Source organism: Pimephales promelas, chromosome 19 (genome assembly GCF_988280905.1).
Source record: "Pimephales promelas chromosome 19, fPimPro1.hap1.1, whole genome shotgun sequence".
NCBI classification, from domain to species: Eukaryota; Metazoa; Chordata; class Actinopteri; order Cypriniformes; family Leuciscidae; genus Pimephales; species Pimephales promelas.
The window spans coordinates 5798531-5820494 of record NC_142787.1 but is presented as its reverse complement, the minus strand read 5'-3'; the positions used below and the strand labels follow the sequence as shown (position 1 = coordinate 5820494).

General features: G+C 38.7%; 1 protein-coding gene across 3 annotated transcripts in view; it reads left to right on the top strand.

Moving 5' to 3' along the window:
• Positions 1–21399, top strand: part of LOC120461923 (rho GTPase-activating protein 26) — a 147941-nt gene extending 126542 nt beyond the window's left edge. For 2 of the 3 annotated variants that reach the window (XM_039650251.2, XM_039650250.2), the window contains exons 21-24: positions 10503–10538; positions 11094–11204; positions 19234–19325; positions 20505–21399. In XM_039650251.2, the coding sequence (XP_039506185.2) occupies positions 10503–10538; positions 11094–11204; positions 19234–19325; positions 20505–20593 (328 nt within the window). In that variant the 3' untranslated portion in view covers positions 20594–21399. The remainder of the gene's footprint in view (positions 1–10502; positions 10539–11093; positions 11205–19233; positions 19326–20504) is intronic. The other variant, XM_039650252.2, reaches the window with a different exon arrangement.
• The last annotated feature ends 565 nt before the right edge of the window (positions 21400–21964 follow it).

Genomic DNA, 21964 nt, shown 5'->3' with positions numbered 1-21964 from the left:
CAAACACAGATTTATATTATACAAAAAAAAAACCAGATTTAAACACTTTGAATTCTCATTTTTAGAAAAAGGATCGATAGTTTAGATAGTTGTTCCCATTGTTTTTATTACTCAGCCATTTTAGAGGAACAGAATAAAGGTTAAACCATTTAACCAACTTTAGCTTATTAGATTAAAATGCCAAAATATTACTTACTGTTGTGAAATGCAGAGACATTGAGCAAAATAGGATGATGGCAGTATTGATGACAGTATGATATTAAATATTTGCATGGATTAGGAGAAAAAGTCCTGCTTTGAAACCTATTTGTTTTGTAGTCATTGAAGGTTAATCCAGATAAGCCCGATATCCATGATGTTATGCGATTAATAGTCACAGCACTGCTGTGTGGTTCAGGTATTTCCTACGTTGTAGGGAGAAACCAATCCCACTGGGATAGTAATACCAGAAATCTTTTATCTTGTGTGGACATTTTTCATCCATATTATGAAAACAGCTTATAAATGATATGAAATTATTAATATAATTATTACGGTTTAGGGCAGTGGTTCCCAAACTTACCCCAAGGCATTTACCATCCTTCTGCGTACCCCTTCTCTTTCACTTAGACTGCAGATTTCCATTAAGGGACTATATTTGCCCCCTTAAATTGATTTTAAATGGGCTTAATATGGGCTGAATGAGCCCTTCTCTGATCACTGCGATTGCCTCTATAATCCTGTACAGTAAAATAAATAAGAGGGATTCGGGACGGAATTTGAGACTGGGCGTGACGTCATGCGCATCTGGCAGGTTTGTGTATTCGCCGCCATTCTCCATATCAGAGAAGACATCTCGAGCGACACAACTTTAGTCAACTTTCGACAAAAGTAGAAGATGGATTCAAAGAGACCGTTTCCAAACCGCAACGCAAACTCCACGTAAGACAAAGATAATACAACTTTTTCGTCGGAATAAGACGAGAGTCAACATCGGGAAGGCTTTCAACAAACGGAGAGATCTCCGGTCTGCTCTAGGGCTCGAACGGGATCCTATACAAAGTAATAACTTATATTGTTCATGAACGTGTTTCCGTAATTATACAATCATAAGTGGATACAGTGAGCACATAAAACAGTTCAACATGGAGATAGATGGAAACAAAAAACGAAGTTTTCTACTAACCCCGTGTTCACCTCACACACACACACATAAGTGTGTAATTTACTCAAATGCCTTCCTTTCATATATTTAAAATGACTTGCATATTTCTAACTTTATTACGTCTGAAGACATTATGACTGTAACAAAAGATTTGTACGGCTGATGCTCTTTTGGTTATGAACAGCTTGTGCAAGCTCGTGTGCATGTGGTCCGTGAGCGTGCACACCTCTGGTTGCAGTTTCGCTTGTCGCCAGAGGGGGCGTAATTCTGCAAAAACTCAGAGACTTGCGCAATGCACCTGTAGCCCTCAATCGGGTCATGGGGTCTGTACGACCCCAATCGAGTTTTACTTAATTAAAAAAAGTTTCCCTTCATCTCAGTGGAATAAGATTTTGTGACTTTTCATACATTATCTATCTATATACACACACAAAAAAAAAACATCTTGATTGACATCAAAAAAAAAAACATCTTGTGCTTGATTCGGTTGTTCTGAAGGTATGTAAAATAAATGCTTACACTTCTGGTCTTCGGGGTCAATATGACCCCACATTGAAATGAATGGGAAATGTGAAAAAAAAACTAAATATATTTTCTTCATGGGTCAAAAAAAAAAAATCCAGCATAAATCTGAAAATTTTACACAGAAATGAAGGCCTAGTACTAGAGCATAAATGCAATGTATCATAAAAAAATAATATTTCATATGCAAGCTAATGGTGTAGTTGAGGAATTGTGTGGTATATGGATACAAAAGTACTTTATATCTCCAAAAACACAGCATTAATGAATAGATGAGAAGTAAACAACAAAAAATTATATATTATTTGTATGATTAAAAATGTATATTTTGTTGTACAATTACTCAATCAATTGTTGGGGTCGTATAGACCCCGAAGCCCAGAAGTGTAAACAGGAAACGAAGATCATTTGAAGGTTAAGTTTTTTGTAATCCTATTAGATGTATGTCATTTGTTATGTCAAATTCAAAAAATTCTATTCATTTTATTGATGTAATAAAAAATTAACTAAATCAATAATTGCAATCAAATGAAATCTGTATCAACAAAAGCCATATAAGCTGCATCTAGATGTATTTACACTAAGGCTGGGTAATAAATATTGATTTCTCGATATTAATCGATTGTCATTTTTACGAACCGATATCGATTCTTAAATCTCAAGAATCGATTAGTCATCCTGTTTCGTTTGAACGAATGAGACATTGAATCGCGGCTGCGCGCATCCAAAAAATCGCAATAATCTTTGTCCTTTGTTAATATTGATATGAAACAAAGTCTCAATTTTCAAATTACGTCCATTTTCTTTAGAAATTCAAAAACATAAATAGTGTTTTGGCGCTGTGGCGTGAGATCGCTCTGGCGCAGCTCAAGAGAAGCAGCAGCGCTGATCTCTCTTCCGGGTTAATAATACCAGTTACAGCGCGAAATAAACATGAATGAGCATCTGAAAGTGCGTTAAAGATAGAGTACAACTTATCGAAATCCGTATCATGTCACATTGATTCGCTCACTCAGCGTTTCAACCATGGAAAGACGTCAGTTAAACAGCTTGTAATCAATGTCATCGTCATATTTACCTCAGAAAACCCACATAAACTCGTTAGTCAGCTACTAAAAAATAACTCCAGAGAGAAGCATTTTGCTAAATATATACACCATATTACATATGCATTATAATCTTAATGTTCTTCAATAATTAATTAATGCATATTTGAATAAATCTGGCAAATTTTTATGACAGCCACCATTTAAATGTTTATATTTCATATAATCTTCTTATTATAAAAAATAAATAAAAATGTAATTTAAGTGTTTGTATAGCTACAAAACAGTTCATTATTACCTTCATAGAAGGCTAATGTAGTAGGCTACAACTAGACTCCTAGTTTACAGCATTTAAGAGATTTGATTCCCTTGAGAAAAATGGCCATATGTAACTGATATCCAAAATAATCGATATTGAATTGCAAGCTTGTGAATCGAAATTGAATCGAATTGTGAAATTTGTCTCAATACTCAGCCCTAATTTACACACTGTTACAATGCAGTTGCAGTTACAATGGCATAAATAATGTTATGAGATAGTTTAAAAAAAAAATGTTAAATAGAGGAATATGAAATTGTGGTAAAACCAAAGTGATACTTATAAATATTAAACTAAAAACGCCTGGAGGTGGTAGTAAGTCATTGAATTATTCACTCAGTAACAAAGCAAGTGGTTGTATTCATGAATGGGTCATTGAATCATTGTCTCTGCTAATTTGTTCAAAGTTGCAGATTCTTTCACTAACAAAACACCGCTTTGTGTTGCTTGGGACAGTTCTGTTATGGCTTTTATTGGAACTGTTATTTCATTGCCAAATAGACCAAACAATTTATCTGTTTGGCATGGTAATGGATATGACAACGTTGGCATGTTTGGTCTTGGCGGAATAGATCTGCCACGCTGCTGCTGCAGAGCAAGTGTGGGACTTGCTTCTGCCAATGCATACACGTGAGCGAGTAAGACATACTGCTGCTGCTGTACATGAATTACCCGTAACAGAACTACACAGGTGGAGCTGGGGAAGGTGGAGGGTTTCTGAAAGCACACTGCATTTTGCTAAGGCAAATGCTACCCATGTATTTGAAGGTTAAGCTCATTGGTAGATCTATATATGTTCTTTATGCTAGTAAGAGCTGAAACTAGTCTAAACTAAAGATACATAGTCAAGAATGGTAGTCATTTAGGGTGATTTGCTAAGGCAGCAGACTCTGCATGCACAGACTAGACTCTGCCATGCCGCTTTAAGCTTGACGTAGACTTGTCGCTGACCATTGCCTATAGCGGAGCACTGTAAAGCCTTGTGTATACTCGACGAGTCCGCACGAGCGCGATTTTCCGCTGACTGTGCGCGTAACCTTGCAAAACAGACTTTTATACTTAACTCGCTCGCCGATGTGCTATTATGTGAAACGACAGGGGGCGACTCGGAGTAATTCTCCTCCAAACCACCAGGAATCAGCAGTGTAGAAGAAGTAGTTTGCCGTTTATTAATTGCTGATTCATAGAAGAGTAAATGCAGTAGGTTTATTGTAGCCTACTTTCACTGCATGTAATCTACAACTGAAGCCTTTTTGAAGAGTGTTTAAACCTAAATTTCACCAGCAAGGGCTTAATTTTGCTATTGTAGGCTTATTTTGTAAATGTAGCCAATTGACCCTTCGCTAAGCCCCGCCCTCCCTAGTTACTGTTGCTACGCCTGTCAAGCTTTCGCGGCTGGCCCATCTATTATAGTGTGGATGCACCCGGTGTCAGACATTCCCAATGAGATAATTAGTAATTTTCGGCGAACAAGTGAAATATCTGAGAGAGCAAGACAAAAGGGACTACAGTATGCATTCGAGGGATATATTCAAGGGAATATTCGAGGGAAGTTAAAGCCTATAGTGCACTATATAGCTTATTAAAGCTTATAGTGCAGCGCGAGCAGCAGCTCCTCATACGCTGACCGTTCAAATGGAAAACACAAATTGAGGAACAGCTATGTTCATACATAGCAGGGTATGTGAAAATAATCTTAATAATTATAAATCAAACAGCTTATCAATAAATCTTGTGGAATAACACTAATACTGGGAGAGCCGCTATCGGATTGGGTTAAGTTACGTTTGTAGGACGTCGATTAACAAAATACTGAATTATATTTTAAAGTATGTCAGTGAGCCTTTGTCTTGTCTCTTTAATCGTCTTATTTTACGTTGAATCATTATGACCAAAGAACCGTTAATATTTCCAAGCAATAGAATAGGTGTTTTTGTTAAGCATGTCGTCATTTACCAGAATGGGTCTCGCACATAGATGCTAGATCACGCCAATCATTTCTCCCCTTGGCTTTTAGATTTTCTGGAAGGAAAACTATTCCTCTCCCCCGTCCAAACTTTTAGTATACCGGTATCAGATTTGCACATACGTGTATAGCATGCTCCCTCGTTCGAAAGCTTGACAGATCTCCCGCGCATAGTTACGGTTGCTAAGACACGATTGGCCAGTGGCGGTTTTCGGGCGTGGCTTAGCGAAGGGTCAATTACTTTAGACAAATGCAAACTAGGTGATTAATGCAAATGTTTTTCTTCACAAAATGAGTGGCTTTTATGGTCGCCCATCAATGCAAATGTCTCTGTGTATACAGTAGAAGGATCATAAACATGCTGGTACAGGCGTACCAGTTCGGCCAGATTCGGTTTGAAGTCGTTCATCTTCGGATACCGTGCTGCACGCAATATTATAAAAAAGTGCCTTGCACACCGCCAGGCGAAATAGGGTATTGCACACGACCGCCCACACCGCAATGACGTCATTTTTGCCTTGCGAACATGTCAAGGCTTAAGAGTATGCATTTATTTGTCATTCCAACTGTTGGAACTTCAAAATCTTGTTGCGCCCCACAAGACCTGTTTGTTCGTTGATGATGTCATCAGCGAATAGTCGACTCGACTTTAAAAGTCATTAAAAGATGTTGTTCAACCCCTACTCTGGATGCAACCTATCATATGCACTCTGCTTATTTGGATGCAGTCTGTTTTGACCACAAAAGATGAGGTAATTTTACGGCACCTCCACAAGAGGTGGCATTTTGCCAGTTAGAAATACATGCTCTGTTTTAATGTCATTTTAGGGTGGGGTAGAATTAAATGTACGTCAAAACTCAGCATTTTGTTTGTGCACCACCTTTACCACCTTTATCATTACGCATACCCTAGTTTGTGAACCACTGGGTATGAGGATATTATATACAGTACAGTGTAATAATAATTATGTTTTTGGTAAGTCCCTATAACACCTGGAAACACACAATGTGTGTGTGCTCATGATCGGTGGTAAAGGCCTATATATCAGCTGTGAGGATCAATGGTTCAAAGCCACACGACTGAAATGAAAATGCTGTCATCTATATATATATATATATATATATATATATATATATATATATATATATATATATGATTAATTCTGGCTGTATGCTGATATACCTATCTCAAAGGCCCCAGAGTACCCAGCAGGCTGCAAATCAATGGTGGCCTGAGATTGATGAACTACTTGAAAAAACACGTTATCAGTTGAATTATGTCCGCCGAGGCAGCCAATGTCACATTCTAGAAAATTAAAGTGGTGCCTTAAATGCAAAGGCCAAGTGTATGCAATTATCTACAACAGTGGTGTCAAACTGAGCTCCTGGAGGCCCACAGTCCTACTGAGTTTACTCCAACACTGTATTTTTCAAATAAGCTTGAAGGACTGAGAAACTCCAAAATTCTGGGCCGTCTGGTTGAGGAACAACCACGCCCCGAGAAGACAAAGCACGTTTCTGGAAATGAACATTTGCGATTTCTCTTTCAAAACTACCATCCCCATCCGAGACGCAACACACCAAGCAGTTCACACCCTACCCTTACAGACTCCTCATTACTCATCCCAGTTTTTAGGAGTTTAGAGATATCTTGCTCACAGAGGAGGGTGGGTCTTTCATGCAAATGGGATCCTGCCCTGGAAAGGTGTAAACTCTGAAGACCGTGATTAATGCAAATTCCCAATGTTAGCACGTTTAGGTTTCTGTCGTGGTCTGGATATATAAAGAAAAGCTCAGGGCGGTTTGTAATGAGAACAGCCCGTAATGTTGAATGCCTTTCTGACACTCAGCATTACAGTATGTTTTCTGTTTTCATGAGTCAGCGATGCATCTTTTACTCTTTACCTCAGAGTATCGATCATCTTTGAATTGATTCTGTAATTGGAATGATGCATTTGTCTGACTAATAATAATGTGTTATATTTGATTTTAGTCTGACTTTTGTAACTTTAGTACGTTTACAATTATGTTCTAGATTTCTGGCTAACTACTTGAGTTGTTATGCAATCGCATTATAGGAGGCTAGATACAAATACTATTGACACAATAACAGCAAGCATTGGAGCTGCATTATCTTAATGTACTAGTCATAACCTTTGATTATTGGGCTTCAACTAAGTTGTTATATAGACGACTGTAAGGGGCTAAATAAGTACCTTTTAACAATAGCAAGCATGGGCGGCATTGTTAAATTGCTTTAGCCATAACTTCTTGTTATCAATCAGTTTGTGATCGTGGGCCCACATAAAAATGAACGGCTGGTGCAAGGACCCTGTGGCTTTTTCGCACCTGAACGAATACAGTACAATAAAGGCCCGTACATACCAGGACGGATATCGGCGCACGTTATTCGTCAGCGTTTTTCAACACGTTTTTTCAAAGTGATTTTCGGTGACAATGAGGCGAGTGAACATGCAAATTCATTCCCTGACATTAGATGGCGCCCATTTGCTCTGCAATACCACTGCATACAGTATCAGTTCTCTTTTACGTATCAAGATTTTTGGAATTGCTGTCGTGTTTTCATCTTGCCTTGAATCTTCCTCGTCTTATTTCTTCCTGGCTGTGTAGACGGCGAGGCGTATAACTTCTTCTCCGTTACGTATGTGTGCTCAGCAAGACCGTTTTGTGTTTGAGCACGCCCCCAAGTTGCGTTTTACTGTAGCTTCAGAAGCTCCCAACACCTGAGCAAAAGCGCCAATCTCGTTGGCTCAATTTTGAAGTGGTGCGTCAAACTAAAAAAACTAAAAAAAAAAGTTTTAAACGTTTTTTAAAAATAATGCTTTTACGCTTGGCGTTTTACACGTCAGTGTGCACACTCACATTGGTGCCCTTTGTTTAGTCACGAGGCGTTAAATGTCATGAATATTGCGTGTGAATTTTGTGCCGGTGTGAACAGGCCTTAAGAGTAAAGAGTTAAATAGAATAATCAATTGTGTAGATAAACTGTCAGGGCTTCAGACTACGACCAAATGGTCGCAATTTGCGACCAAAATTTGAGAGTGTGCGACTGAATTTTACATCCAGTCGCTCATGTGCGACCAGTAAATTTGCCACACGTTAAAGGCGTGGTTAAACGTGGAAGGGGCGCGTCAATGAATCCGGAATGAGTGAGTGTGACAAGAATAGGGAGTGCGCGTAAATGTCTGTGGGAGACGGAGACAAATATCACAACCTGCTATGTGCGTCTGAGCAATGAGCGATCTATCGACTTGTTACCAAGCAGCGAATGCAAACAAAAATTAAAGTGGAATGAAAATGCGCTGCTCATTGCCTTTCTTATTTATATCAATGGAGCAGTGCCCCAAACCATTGACAGTAAAATAAAGACCCAAACTTGCCAGTCGCCGATTTCGCTCACGCGACACTGTTACTAGGAGATCCAGTGAAGAAATCAATTGAATTCACCTCAGAATTGATAACATCATCACTACGAGATCCAGTGAGAAACATTCCGATTCAGCGCAGAGTATAGTACCCCTCGTTCCCTGAGTAGGGAATGGAGACGTTCTGTCGGATGACAACGAATGGGGTTTCGCTTGCTCCATTCGTCGTCAGCCGACGGAACTCATAGTGACAACAAAAGGAAACTCCTAAGTCACTAAGACCAAATCACAAAACAATTGTAAAATAGCTGTGACCAGATTCACATGGTATTTACAGATCAATGTTCCAACGATAGGTGTGTGTCATTAACAAAATATTTCATGTCAATATATATATATACAGTATATATATATATAAGTAAGTAGTTTCTGAGGTAATGACCAATTTCCTCTTTGGCAACTTCATTAGCAAGGATGCATTAAATTGATCAAAAGTGACAGTAAAGACATTTACAGTGTTACAAAATATGTATTTCTGTAAAAAATAATACATCGAACAAATTACTAAAATTACAATTATAATATATCCTTTAGACCTTATACAAAATATAATACTGCACCTCCAATGACTTTGCTATGAACTTGAAATCAATACAAATAGTTAATAGTCACTAAAATCCACTAATATTTATTTTAAATATTAAATATTAAATATAAAAAATGTCCATTTTTTTTTTTTAATAAAATCCCTTTGGTTTCATCCTTCTGTTGGAAAATATAGTCCTCTGAAAGTTTACAGGCTGCACAGTGATACAAAAAGTATCTAGATAAACAAGATATTTAGCGCCGTAGTCAAAAATTACGTTTTAACACGGTTAAAACACTCTATTGACCAATGGAACTTTCCATCGTATAAACAGGAAATACAAAATGGTAGAGACCAAATGTGACAGCATAATGTATTTTCACTGAGTGAGAGTTAATGTATGGATAGACATTTAGATTGCTCAAATTAACTCGCAACTTGAGGTCACACTGTTCCCATGACAACCCCACTATCTAGTAGTGCAAATGGTAAATGGTAAATGGACTGCATTTATATAGCGCCTTCATAGACCTAATGGCCACCAAAGCGCTTTACATTTGCCTCACATTCACCCATTCATACACTCATTCATACACCGACGGCGGTGTCAGCCATGCAAGGCGCCAGCCAGCTCGTCGGGAGCAGCTGGGGTTAGGTGTCTTGCTCATGGACACCTCGACACTTGGTCAGGTGGAACCGAGGATTGAACCACCAACCTTTCGGTTCGTAGACAACCCACATGAACCACTGAGCCACTGCCGCCCAAGTGCAAGTACAATGTACGTCTTGTGTTCATGATGCTGCTGTTGAGATGAGCTACAGGTAAGATTAGGGACAGGTTTGGTGGTATGGTAAGATTTATGGGTGGGTTAAAGGAAGGAAAAGAAATAAATTACAGCTGTAATTACATTATATAGATAAGTACAATGCACAGAAAATATGTGCATTGTATCAAATGTTTAATTGAAATGTTATTACATTGTAGGACTGTATGACCATAAATGTTTACAATGGAGGTTAAAAAGGTTGCTTCTGTCTTGCTGAATGATTCCAGCGTGGAGTGTGTGGTTTCTGTGCAAGTAATGTCACGAAACAGAACTGGAAATATAATGAATGTTTTAGGTCATGCAGGTTTCTCATCTTACATTGGTTGGACAAACAGATCATTCTATTGGTTGAGTCACTGTTGGAAATATTTAGGAAAGCCCGAGGCCATCGGGAGAGAGTTTCTGGCCAATTGATGGAACTGCTATATCTTGCAGTATTTGATCATGAACATTACACTTAAACGACTTTTTTGTATTGATTGTTATTAAACTTGTCAGCTATGCAACATGATCTGACTGAATAACATATTGTATATGAGATTTTGTCAAAGCTTGAATGATTTTAGATCATGTAGCATCAGTAAGAATGGGTTAAAATTGCAAACCAATCACTATTGTTTTGACGTATGCCATTATCATGTGTTTTTTCCTGCATTATTTTAACATTATTTATTTTAACGTTTTTTTTCTTTTCTGTAATTTACAGTCAAAATCCAAAGGTTCGCAGCAGTACGTCAACAAGGTAAGTTGATCAAGTTTGGGAGCCAGCATTGATGTATTTTTGGACAATTTTGAGAGAGAGGGGACCTCACTCATTATGCTACATTAACAAATTATCACTAATGTTTTACTCAGGAACAGTTCCATTAAATATGAAAATTCAGTCATCATTTACTCATCAAACCTGCATCCGTATGACTTTCCGTGTTCAGTAGAAAGCAAATAAAGATATTTTGGCAAATATTTACGCTGGTACAGTATTTGAATGCAATAAAAACATAGAGTAACAAAGGGCTGTTCTTTCTGGTGCTTCACAGCATGCATTTGTTGCACAAAAATAAAAGCTCTTTTGTGTTCACACATTGGAAAGACGTGTTGTGTAAATGATGACACAATTGTCCTTTTTGTCTAAATGGTACAGTAAGCATGAAACGCTCAAGCATGTTTTACTGTGTATATGTCTATTTCTTTATGCTGACTTCCTCTTAAAGTATCTTGTGAAAGTTCTAACTCATCAGCTGCTATAATATAAACATCGGTGCTGGGATGCGTGTGTGTGTGTGTGTGTTTGTCACAGCCCAGCTTCACCTAGTCCCACTTCACCGCGCTCCCCCTCGTGGCCGATGTTCTCTGCCCCCTCCAGCCCCCAGCTGGCCTCAAGCCCCTCCAGCGAATCCTCCCCCCTCAGGTGTGTGTCCTGCTTCGGCCTGCTTAAACCACTATCTATAGCGGTTTTCTAATCGTTCAGTGTTAAGCTTCAGCTTTGCAAATTCACACCTTCCCCCTCAAGTCTGAGCGGATACAACAACTCCACTAATATTAGTTTTTAATGTATTGTTATTGTACTGTATTTTTTTTTTCCTTTAGTATTTACAGTACTCGGCATAAATGACTACACCAGGAAAATTAATAAAGTAAGACATATTAGGTTTCCTTAAAGATAAAATGTTCCAGCAAGTCTGCTTGATCAGATTGTTATTATCAAAGGGATAAAATATTGTGTTGCAAATATGAGTACACCGTCCTAAGAGTTACAAAATAAAGATTTTCTTTTGCAAGTTCAAAGCAATTTTTTTTCAAAGCGAGTATGTTAAACCAAAATATTTTCAATACAAGCAATTTAAAAGTGTTATCTGGACTGTGGAATCCACTTGGGATAGAATTGTCCACATTTTTGTATTTCGTTTCACAAAAGAAGCAATGGTACAAGAGCATTCCCCAAGCACATGTGAAAATATAGTTAAAGAAACAGAAACCCAAAAAGAAGGGACTTTTGATTTTTTTTTTTGATGAGTGAGTTTTTTGCTAAGAAAAGAGCTGGAGAAATGCCAGCAAGTGTCTGAGAGCTGATAAATGCTGTGAGAAAAGTGATGTGACTGTGCAGAAGTGAAATGCATTGTTTCCCTTTCATGGGAACCCAATGCTGCGTAAAAATGTTGATGCTATGGGAACGTTTCTGCTACTTCAGCGCGAAGTACGTTCTGTGGTTTCCTCCGGACTGAGTGAGGTCCCGGTTTTGGCTTTTTTAGACTCCCTTCAGAGAGACTGGGGGTTAAGGTGATCACAGCCGAAGCCTTCCCAGAGGCAGACAGATCTGAGGACTGTCATGATCTCGAGGAAGGTTTCAGGCAAGAAGTCCTGGCATCAGAGGGCTCAGGGTTGTCCTCCGAAGTTGCCCACTCCAGGGTTAAGTGTGCCCAGTTTTTTCTTAGTGCCCTAGGGTGGCCGGTCTGCCAACCACACCACTTCGGTTGTCCTGGGGCGCAGCGGTCTTGAGTGAGTTTCTCGCCCAGTCTTTGCCTGGGTATGTTATGAAACTGGGGTGATCGCTCCCTCTGTGGAGGGTATTGGGGATTATTTTCAATTCAATTCAATTCAATCTTTATTTATATAGCGCCATTACAACACCCAGAAAGGTGCACAAAGCGCTTTCCATAAAATACATAAAAAGATAACAGTATATAAAAATTGCAAGATAAAGCTAATCAAAGCAGTTAACAAAATAACTAACACAACCACTAAAAACAAAACAAATGATTACGTGTTAAAAGCCTTCCTGAAAAGAAATGTTTTCAATTGTGATTTAAAAACACTAAACACAGCAATGTTACGAAGGGTAGCAGGTAAGGCATTCCATAAAGTAGGACCCTGGAGCCGGTTGCACCAACAGGGCTTTACTAAGCCTGGTCCTAACTGCTAAGTAGGTCTTAGTTAAGACCAGTCTTTTGAGTTGACCTAACGTCGGTTGCACCAACCAGGCTTAAGCCAAGGCTTAACTACGCCTGGTCTTAGCGATGCGTGTTCATGTGAATGGCCATGGAACTCTAGCGGTTGCCTAGCAGCGTGCGTTGCTGGGTTACGCTGTAAACGATCTTCCGCTGTTTTGTTAACTTGTAGCCGTATTAATGGAGGATCAAAGAAAAAGGAAAGGAAATTTCACTGACATTGAGATATTAAAGTTAATAGAGCTGTACAGTCAGCACGTGACAATTCGCTTCATTCGCGGAAGCATTACGTCTGTCTCCTGCACGCGAGAGGAGAGGTAGAAGAACGTTGGTAATAAATGTCAGTTCAATTGTAAGTTCATTCTTTATGTGCTTAGGAGTGTACGCTATGTATCGTCTATGATGATATTGTGATCATTGTTTTAACTATGGACGAGGCACTGCGAGCTGACATCACATTTGTTTCGCGTGCTTGTTTTCACTGCTTGATGCGTAACTGCAGTTATAGGTATGTCCCCAAATAAGTTTTTGTCTTATATTTATATCATATTATGTTATTAAAATGTTATTATTTTATACAACAGTTAAATTAACAATAAGTTAACATTATGAGTTACTTTTTAGACACAATATTGTGAATATTGTTTGTTTCCCCTTTATTTCGCTGACGAGAATTTCAAAATGAAACCGTAGCAGAGTCTCCATGCAATAGACAGTGAAGATTTGACCGTTATTAACAAATAATTTTAACGATTCATTATCTGTCGGAAAACGGATAGGCCTATTAAAGCTATTATATGCCTAGAATTTGACTTTACGCCTGCTACTGACTAGGCGTAAGATTTACGCTCGGTCTTAGTGAGAAGAGGGCTTAAGCCTGGATGGTGCAACAGTCGTAACTATTAGGTCGGACTTAGAATGCTGAGTTAAGACCTACTTACCTTAAGACCAGGCGTAAGCCCTGTTGGTGCAACTGGCCCCTGGATGGCAAAAGATCGGCCTCCAAACTTTTTGCATCTACACTTGGGGATAATCAAAGAGGTGCTCTGAGAGGAGCGGAGGGTTCTGGCAGGTTGGTATATAGTGAGCAGCTCAGAGAGGTATGCCGGGGCCAGACCATTAATGGCCTTAAAAACAAACATGAGGACCTTATACTCCACCCTATAACGTACCGGGAGCCAATGAAGTGAACAGAGGACGGGGGTAATATGAGTATGTTTATGGACATTTGTAAGGAGACGGGCTGCTGCGTTTTGAACCATCTGAAGACGGTTGAGAAGAGATTGGTTAAGCCCAGTGTAGAGGGCATTACAGTAATCTAGCCTTGAGCTGATAAATGCATGAATGGCTCTTTCTAGATCAGCACGGGACAGGAATGATTTCACCTTACTGAGGAGCCTCAGCTGGAAAAAGCTAATCTTAACTACTGCACCAATCTGTTTGTCAAAATGCAATCTATTGTCAAGAGCAACACCCAGGTTACGTACAGTGGATGCAAACTGGGGCGTGACTGGGGCGTATTTTCAGGTCGTTCTGTACCAGCACATTACCAGAGCACCTATCCGGCAGCATAAACTGGGGCGTATTTTCGGTCGTTCTGTACCAGCACATTACCAGAGCACCTATCCGGCAGCATGAGACTTCCGTCAAATGTCTCATTGGGTTATGCAAATTGTAGAGAAGGGTACAGAATTCAGTTTGGTTTTCATCCCTCATGCTTAAATTCATCCCTCATGCTTAAATCTTACCAGTACTGTCCACTGTGGCCAGCTCTGATCAGACTTTTTTTTGGCGAAAGAAGCCATAGAGCTTATTCCCTTTTCCTGAAAGAGACGGGTCATCTACAGCCCGTACTTCAAAGTTTTAAAGAAAGATGGGGAAATGCTTCATCTGAACCGTACTGTGCGGAAACTTATTGTCTCTCAAATCAAGCCCAATGACTGGTTTGTGACAATAGATTTTTCGGAACTTACCAATATCGAGTACTTCTATTTACCTAGCCTTGTCACCTCACAGCTTCACAAAGAGCACGGATGTAGCTCTGGCTGTGTTGTGATTCCAGGGCATTTAGGACTCCATTACATCAACGACTGGCTGATCCAAGCTCAGTTCAAGGAAATGGAGATTCGGCATTAAGTTATTGTCCTCACTCTCATGAAGTGTTTGGAGTTAAGACTAAACTCAATTAAGAGTGTGCTTTCTCAACTACAGATAACCACTTTTCTAGGGATGATTTGGGACCTGCATTGACTTCAGTGCAGGCGTATCTGTCTCCTGCTCTTCTCGAGTCAATACTTTCAGCCATAGGCAAAATCAGGCCAGGCCAAGCTGCTTCCCTCCTGGGCTAGGTTGCGGTCCTAGGTGGCCGCTCAATTCAGGGTCTGTGGTGAGGTCTTCATCTTTCATGAAACATAAAGAGCTTGGAGATTAGCGCTGTATTTCTATGCTTTTTCCCAGATCTCAGAGTCTACCATGTCCTTGTCCATTCAAACAACATCAGTAGTCTCATACACAAATCACCAGGAAGGTCTTTTTTTGCACACTCTCTATGCAGATTTCCGCAATAGATCCTCCTCTGGTTTAAATCCCTGGGCATCTAAATAATGACTCCACCCAGAAAAAGGTTCAGCCAGGCAGAAGTGGACTTGTTCTCATTAGAAGATATTTAGAAGACATCTCATTAGAAGACATTTCCCCCAATCAATCTGCTCCTGGGAGTTTTAGAGTGGTTTTCTAGGACGGGGTTCGTCTGTTAATAGTCGCCCCATTCTGGCCGTCACAAGTTTGGTTCTCTGAGTCTCTGGTGTCTCTCCTGGACGGCTCTCCACGGGAGATTGCTGTCAGGAGGTAACTTATGTCTCAAGTAGGAGGCAATATTTATCACCACAGTTTGGAAATATGGAATCTGTGGGTTGGGCCCCTGAGGGGGTAATAAACTCTTGGAACTATCGTCTCTTAAACGAGGTTGTGGAGACCATCCTTTACTCTGGAGGAAACTTTATGCATTTAAGTGGTCACTCTTCGCTTTATGGTGCAGCGAGCATCATTTGGACACAGTCAACTGCCCGGTTGGTTCAGTGCTGGAGTTCCTTCAGGATTCCATTTCTGCTGGGTTAACACCCTTCACATTGAAGGTGTACGTGGTGGCCATTGCTGTTTACCATACCTGTCGGAGTTGAGTCTTTGGAGAGACAAATTATTGTCTCATTGACTACATGGTACTCTACAGTTATACTGTGCAGGCCTGCATGTTATGCAAGAGTTCCGGCCTGGGACTTGGCTGTAGTACTATGGCACCCTTTGAGCCTAGAGTCAGCTGCAGATAAATTTCTGTCTCTTAAAGGATTAGTTCACTTTTGAAAAAACTTTTTCTGATAATTTACTCTCCCCCATGTCATCCAAGATATCCATGTCTTTCTTTCCTCAGTCGAAAAGAAATTTAGGTTTTTGATGAAAACATTCCAGAATTTTTCTCCATATAATGGACTTCAATGGGAACCGGATGGTTCAAGGTCCAAAAGATAGTGTTAATAACAGTTTCAGATGCAGCTTCAAATGTCTTTAAACGACACCAGACGATGAATAAGGGTCTTATCATGCGAAACGATCGGTTATTTCAAAACTTATTCCAAAAATGTAACTTTTCTAAGGACAAAAGCTAGCCTTGCTATATTCTCTGAGGCGCGTTTGTAACGTCACGTAATACGTAATTATGTTCAAAAGGTCACGGCGACGTAGCCGGAAGTACAGAATCAAATTCGTCCGACATCGTTGTTTTTCCTTTTAATTCCTTTTTTTGTAAACGGTGTTTGAGCTAGTTTGCACGTTCAGCCTATGCGTTCAACTTGTAAACACTGACTCTGTACTTTCGGCTACGTCGCCCGTGACCTTTTGAACGTAATTACGTAATACGTGACGTTGCAAACGCGCCTCACAGAATAGAGCAAGGCTAGCATTTGTCCTTAGAAAATTTACATTTTTGGAATAAGTTTTGAAATAACCGATCGTTTCGCATGATAAGACCCTTATTCATCGTCTGATATCGTTTAAATACATTTGAAGCTGCATCTGAAACAGTTATTAACTGTCTTTTGGACCTTGAACCATCCGGTTCCCATTGAAGTCCATTATATGGAGAATGTTTTCATCAAAAACCTAAATTTCTTTTCAACTGAGGAAATAAAGACATGGACATCTTGGATGACATGGGGTGAGTAAATTATCAGCAAAAGTTTTTTCAAAAGTGAACTAATCCTTTAATATGGCATTCTTACTTGGAATTACCTTGTTTAAATGAGTAGAAGATCTGCAGGCCCTGTCTGTTGCCTTCTCCTGCTTAAGGTCCCGATATACTCAAGGCAAAGTTATTTTTCGATCTTCCTTTTTAGGTAAAATTAAGGTTGAAATACGTGAGCAGCGATATACAGTTAGCGAACATCTGACACTGCCCACACTGCTGAGAGCAATAGTTAGATGAATGTAAATATATGTTGCGCTCTTTCCTCTCAGTTTACCAAGAGGTTTTGAACACCACAAACTGACGATTGTGGAAATTGAACTGAAATTGAACTGATTATCAATTTTGAAAACGTTTTTTGCTGCTTAACATATTTGTGAAAACAAGGATACCATTCAAACATTTGTAGTAAGATAAAAAAGAGTTGTGTTAATAATTAAATTGATCAAAGGTGACAGTTGCGAACATTTTTAATGATACAAAATATTTTTATTTAAAGGGACACTCCTCCCATTTGCATTAAGATTTCCATTGTTAGAAATCCAGTGATACTATTGAATGGTCGTGCAACACTCTCTCATTTTCCGCTGAAAATATAAAATAAAAAATTTCCGCGAGAGAAATCAGCTATTTACCTTTTTCACTTCCTCCTACAGTGACTAATCAAAAATCGTCATTTTACGTCATTGTAGGAGGGAGGATTTCTGTAAAGACTACAAGCACTAGTCCCCACCCTTTCAAACCCGCCCATAGGGGGTTGGACCTAATGCGCTAACAGGCTTATGACAGATCAGTGCCAGTGCGTTTGATTTCACCCGCAGAAACTTTTTGAAAATATGGACTAAGGAACTGAATACGCAGACGGATGCATTATGGATAGGGTTGGGTACCTAAACGCGGTGCTAATAGGGAACCAGTTCCCATGTAAACGGTATTAACCAGACCGAATAAGAACGAAAATTTTGGTGCCCGAGTCTCTGTGTCATGATGCGCACACACGCAAAGTCTCTTGCTCTCTCCCTCTCCCTCAGGCACGCACTATACGGTTTGGAGCACAGTCTGTTCTGTCTCGCATTCGCGCTCTAGCTCACTCGCTCAAGATTCCGGGAGATTTTAACTAATTTGCAGGGCATTAGGGAGCCATTATCAATATGCGGGAGACTACCAGAACGTCTGATAGCGAGGGGATTAATGAAGATGCCGAAGACAAAACGCTCCAAGGTTTGACTGCATTTCACGTGTAAAATTATGCGTCAGAGTAAGTGTGGTGATTGAAGCCCATATAGAATCACGCCAATCCATTGACTGATGGCACTGTTAACTGACTGATTGGCAATTACAGTATATTAGTGTGCATTATCTGATTTCATTGTGCAAAATGATTTCCAGGTGGTAGCTTAGAGTGGAGCTCAACTCTAGTCTGCATTGAAGGACTGAGTAGTGGGAGTGGCCTGTGGAGCTGAGCATTGCAATGCACTATGGGGATTGTTGTTTACAATCCACAAGCACATTTTCTGGACCCAAATGAGAAATTTCACTTTCGATACATATTCATGTCTCCACCAGTGGAATTACTATTTAATGAATGCTTTAATAAATGTAATAAGTTTAATAAATACAAATAAATGCTGTTTATTGAACTTTGTATTCATCAAAGAAGCCTGAAAAAAGTATCAGCATATCAACATTGATAATACCATCAATAATAATAAATGTTTCTTGAGCAGCAAACAATTTCAGTAGGATCATGTGACGCTGAAGACTGGAGGAATAATGATGAAAATTCAGTTTTGCCATGAGAATAATAAATTCTATTTTAAAATATATTAAAATAGAAAACTTTTCATTTCTAACATCAGGGTTTCGTAATTTTTGTAATAAATAATATTACTGTTTTTACTGTATTTTTTTTACGTGGTGAGCATAAGAGACTTATTTAAATATACAAGCTTGATAAAAATGATAATTTTAGAAGAAAATTTCAAATGGCACTTAGAGGCTTTTGCATCTGAACTCTTCATATATATATGTGTAATTACACTAATGTCCCCTTAAGCGTACATTTAAACATACATTTATGCACTTAAGCCCCCTTAAACATGCAAACATTTGGAGCTATTTCAGCTTGAAATCTGCAAACTTAATAAAGCCCTTTTCGTGTATTTTTCTGAGCAGATACTGATATCATGCATTTAATTCAATTAAAAATGTTGAAATTCATTACTAGCCCTAACAAATGTTCTTTTCTTTTCCAGCACTCCGCTCCGAAAAGCACGTGCGCTCTACGCCTGCAAGGCTGAGCATGACTCTGAGCTGTCCTTTATCGCAGGGACCATATTCGACAATGGTACGTCTCCGTTTTTAAACCTCAGAATCTGTCCTATATTTGGTTAGTTAGGAAGGTTGGAGCCTTGAGCGTTGGCGTAGGAGCAGCGAATCGATATATGTTCCACCTCCTGCCCCTCAACAGGTATTAGAGATCGCACCTTCCACGGTTTGACATTTGACACTGTGGAGCAGTAGATTAGATTAGTGTTTAATGAAACCTCAGACGTGCTGCACTGCAAGATTCAATAGAGGCTTCAAATTCTCCAGATGATTCTCCTGTTTTTTTTGGTTGAGGGGATAGAGATAGTCAACTTCTTTTAGAACTCAGGGATGAGTCTACGTTTTTTTAGGTGGTAAACCAACATTAAACAACAGATGCCACACATAGAGCTTAACTTGAATCCAGAACACTTATTCCTTTGTTCACTGAGGGAAAAAAGAGGATAACCAGAGGATAAAGTTGTTGGTAACACTTTACTTGAAGGGTTGTGCATAAGACTGTGTGTCATGAATATGAAATAGGGTTTATGCATGTTTATGACAACTGTTATTAAGTGTCATTTGCTCAGTTATGACATTTTGAATGCAAATATGACGTCGTTTAAGATGTCTTTGACATATTGACATAAACCAATACATCATTACCTGTCAATGTCTTTGTCATGACAAATTGACATTAAATGAAGTTAAACTGTCATGTGGTTGGCTTTGACATTGGCTGTCATGAGGCCGTTATAACTGTGTCATGAATATTTTTCGTGAGCTCAACTACAGTGGTACTAATTGAATTTCTCATTAAAAGTTATAATGGCTTCATGACAACCAATGTCAAAACCAACCAGCTGACAGTTTAATGTAATGTTAACCAATAAAGCTAGGTGGTTTCTTAAGTTTGATAATTAATCTGCTATGTCATGTTTATGACAGGTTGTGTTGTCTTAGTAATGTCAAGTTGTCATGACAAAGACATCTCAAACAATGTCATATTTGCATTAAAAATGTCATAACTGAGCGAATGACACTTAATGACAGTTGTCACAAACATGCATAAAACTTTCTTCATATTCATAACATATGTCATCATGTCATGATTATGAAAGTGTCATGTCAGTCTTATGCACACCCCTTCAAGTGAAGTGTTACCAAGTTGTCAATGCGACCCAAAAACAATCTTCCTTTTTGCATTTTTGTCTCATAGTTCATCGGTCTAGAGAGCCAGGTTGGCTGGAGGGCACCTTGGATGGGAAGACGGGGTTGATTCCGGAGAACTACGTGGAGTTTGTTTAGACGCTGTTGGTTGGAGTCTTTGGCGAGGCAAAAGAACTGGACTTCGACAGAAAAGCCACATTAGCATGCCATACGTTATGGGTTTTTGGCAACTGTGGCATTTCACTAGCGCATCATTGTCCCACATATCCCACAGCGCACTGCAGCTGTTTAAAAAAGGGAACCGAGAACAAGAAAAAAAAAATGGGACCAAGTTGCCGCTGCCGCTTCGGCCACAATCAACAAAGTCTTAGATTTTCAAACAGGGCTTATCATATATATATATATATATATATATATATATATATGAGCACTTCCTGGTTCACCATGATGTAATATGTGCTGTTTCTATGCATTCTGGGGCTTTTTGAATGTTTTTCATGTCTTTCAGGTCCTCGTAACTGTTTTGTTTAGAACTACTAAGAGATAACTGTTAATTATGGGGGTGAAAACTATTGCACTCTTTTGTATATCAGGAAGCAATTATTATTATAATTTTTTTTAGAATTTAATTTTTTCTCCCTTAGCATGTAAGTGGAAAAGCGTAAATTATTTCTTAATGTGAATTAACGTCATGTAAACCACTCTTATTTAAGCATAATCTCTGATGAGATGTGTGTTCTTTTGGAGTGTATTAACATTGTAAATAAGTGACAATTGATAAGGTATAATTTTTTTTTGTAAAATGTGAATTATATATATTTTTATTGTAGCAAACTAACTTAATTTTTTTGATAGCCCAATTGATCTTTTTACATTAAAAAAAAAAAGTGTACAATTTTATGAGCCTTAATATTCTTTAGAATATTGAATAAATAAAAACATGGTTCAGTTGTTTTGATTTTTTTTCTATTCAATAAAAATCTACAATAAACTTTCATTTAAATACAAATTTATGCAGATGTATTTATTCTTTTTAGGGGGTTGTTAGAAATTGCTTGATTTAATTGAAATACTACGGAAGCCCTGAACCGCAACCTAAAAAAAAAAAAAAGTCAGTAAAAAAAAAAAATCTGTAAAAAAAAAAAAATCTGTAAAAAAAACCAAAAAAATCTTGCATTTCGAGATTAAAGTCTAAATGTTTCGAGATTAAAGTCGAAATGTTTCGAGATTAAAGTCGAAATGTTTCGAGATTAAAGTCGAAATGTTTCGAGATTAAAGTCGGAATGTTTCGAGATTAAAGTCGGAATGTTTCGAGATTAAAGTCGAAATGTTTTGAGATTAAAGTCGAAATGTTTCGAGATTAAAGTCGAAACATTGTGCATTCATAACAGTGCGCGTCCACTGGCTCAGAGCGCGTGCGTGTGCGTGTGAAGTCGAACTGCCATGGATAAACACAAAATAGTAGCTTTTTTCTTTTATCTGAATTACTTATCTTACTTTATCGTTATA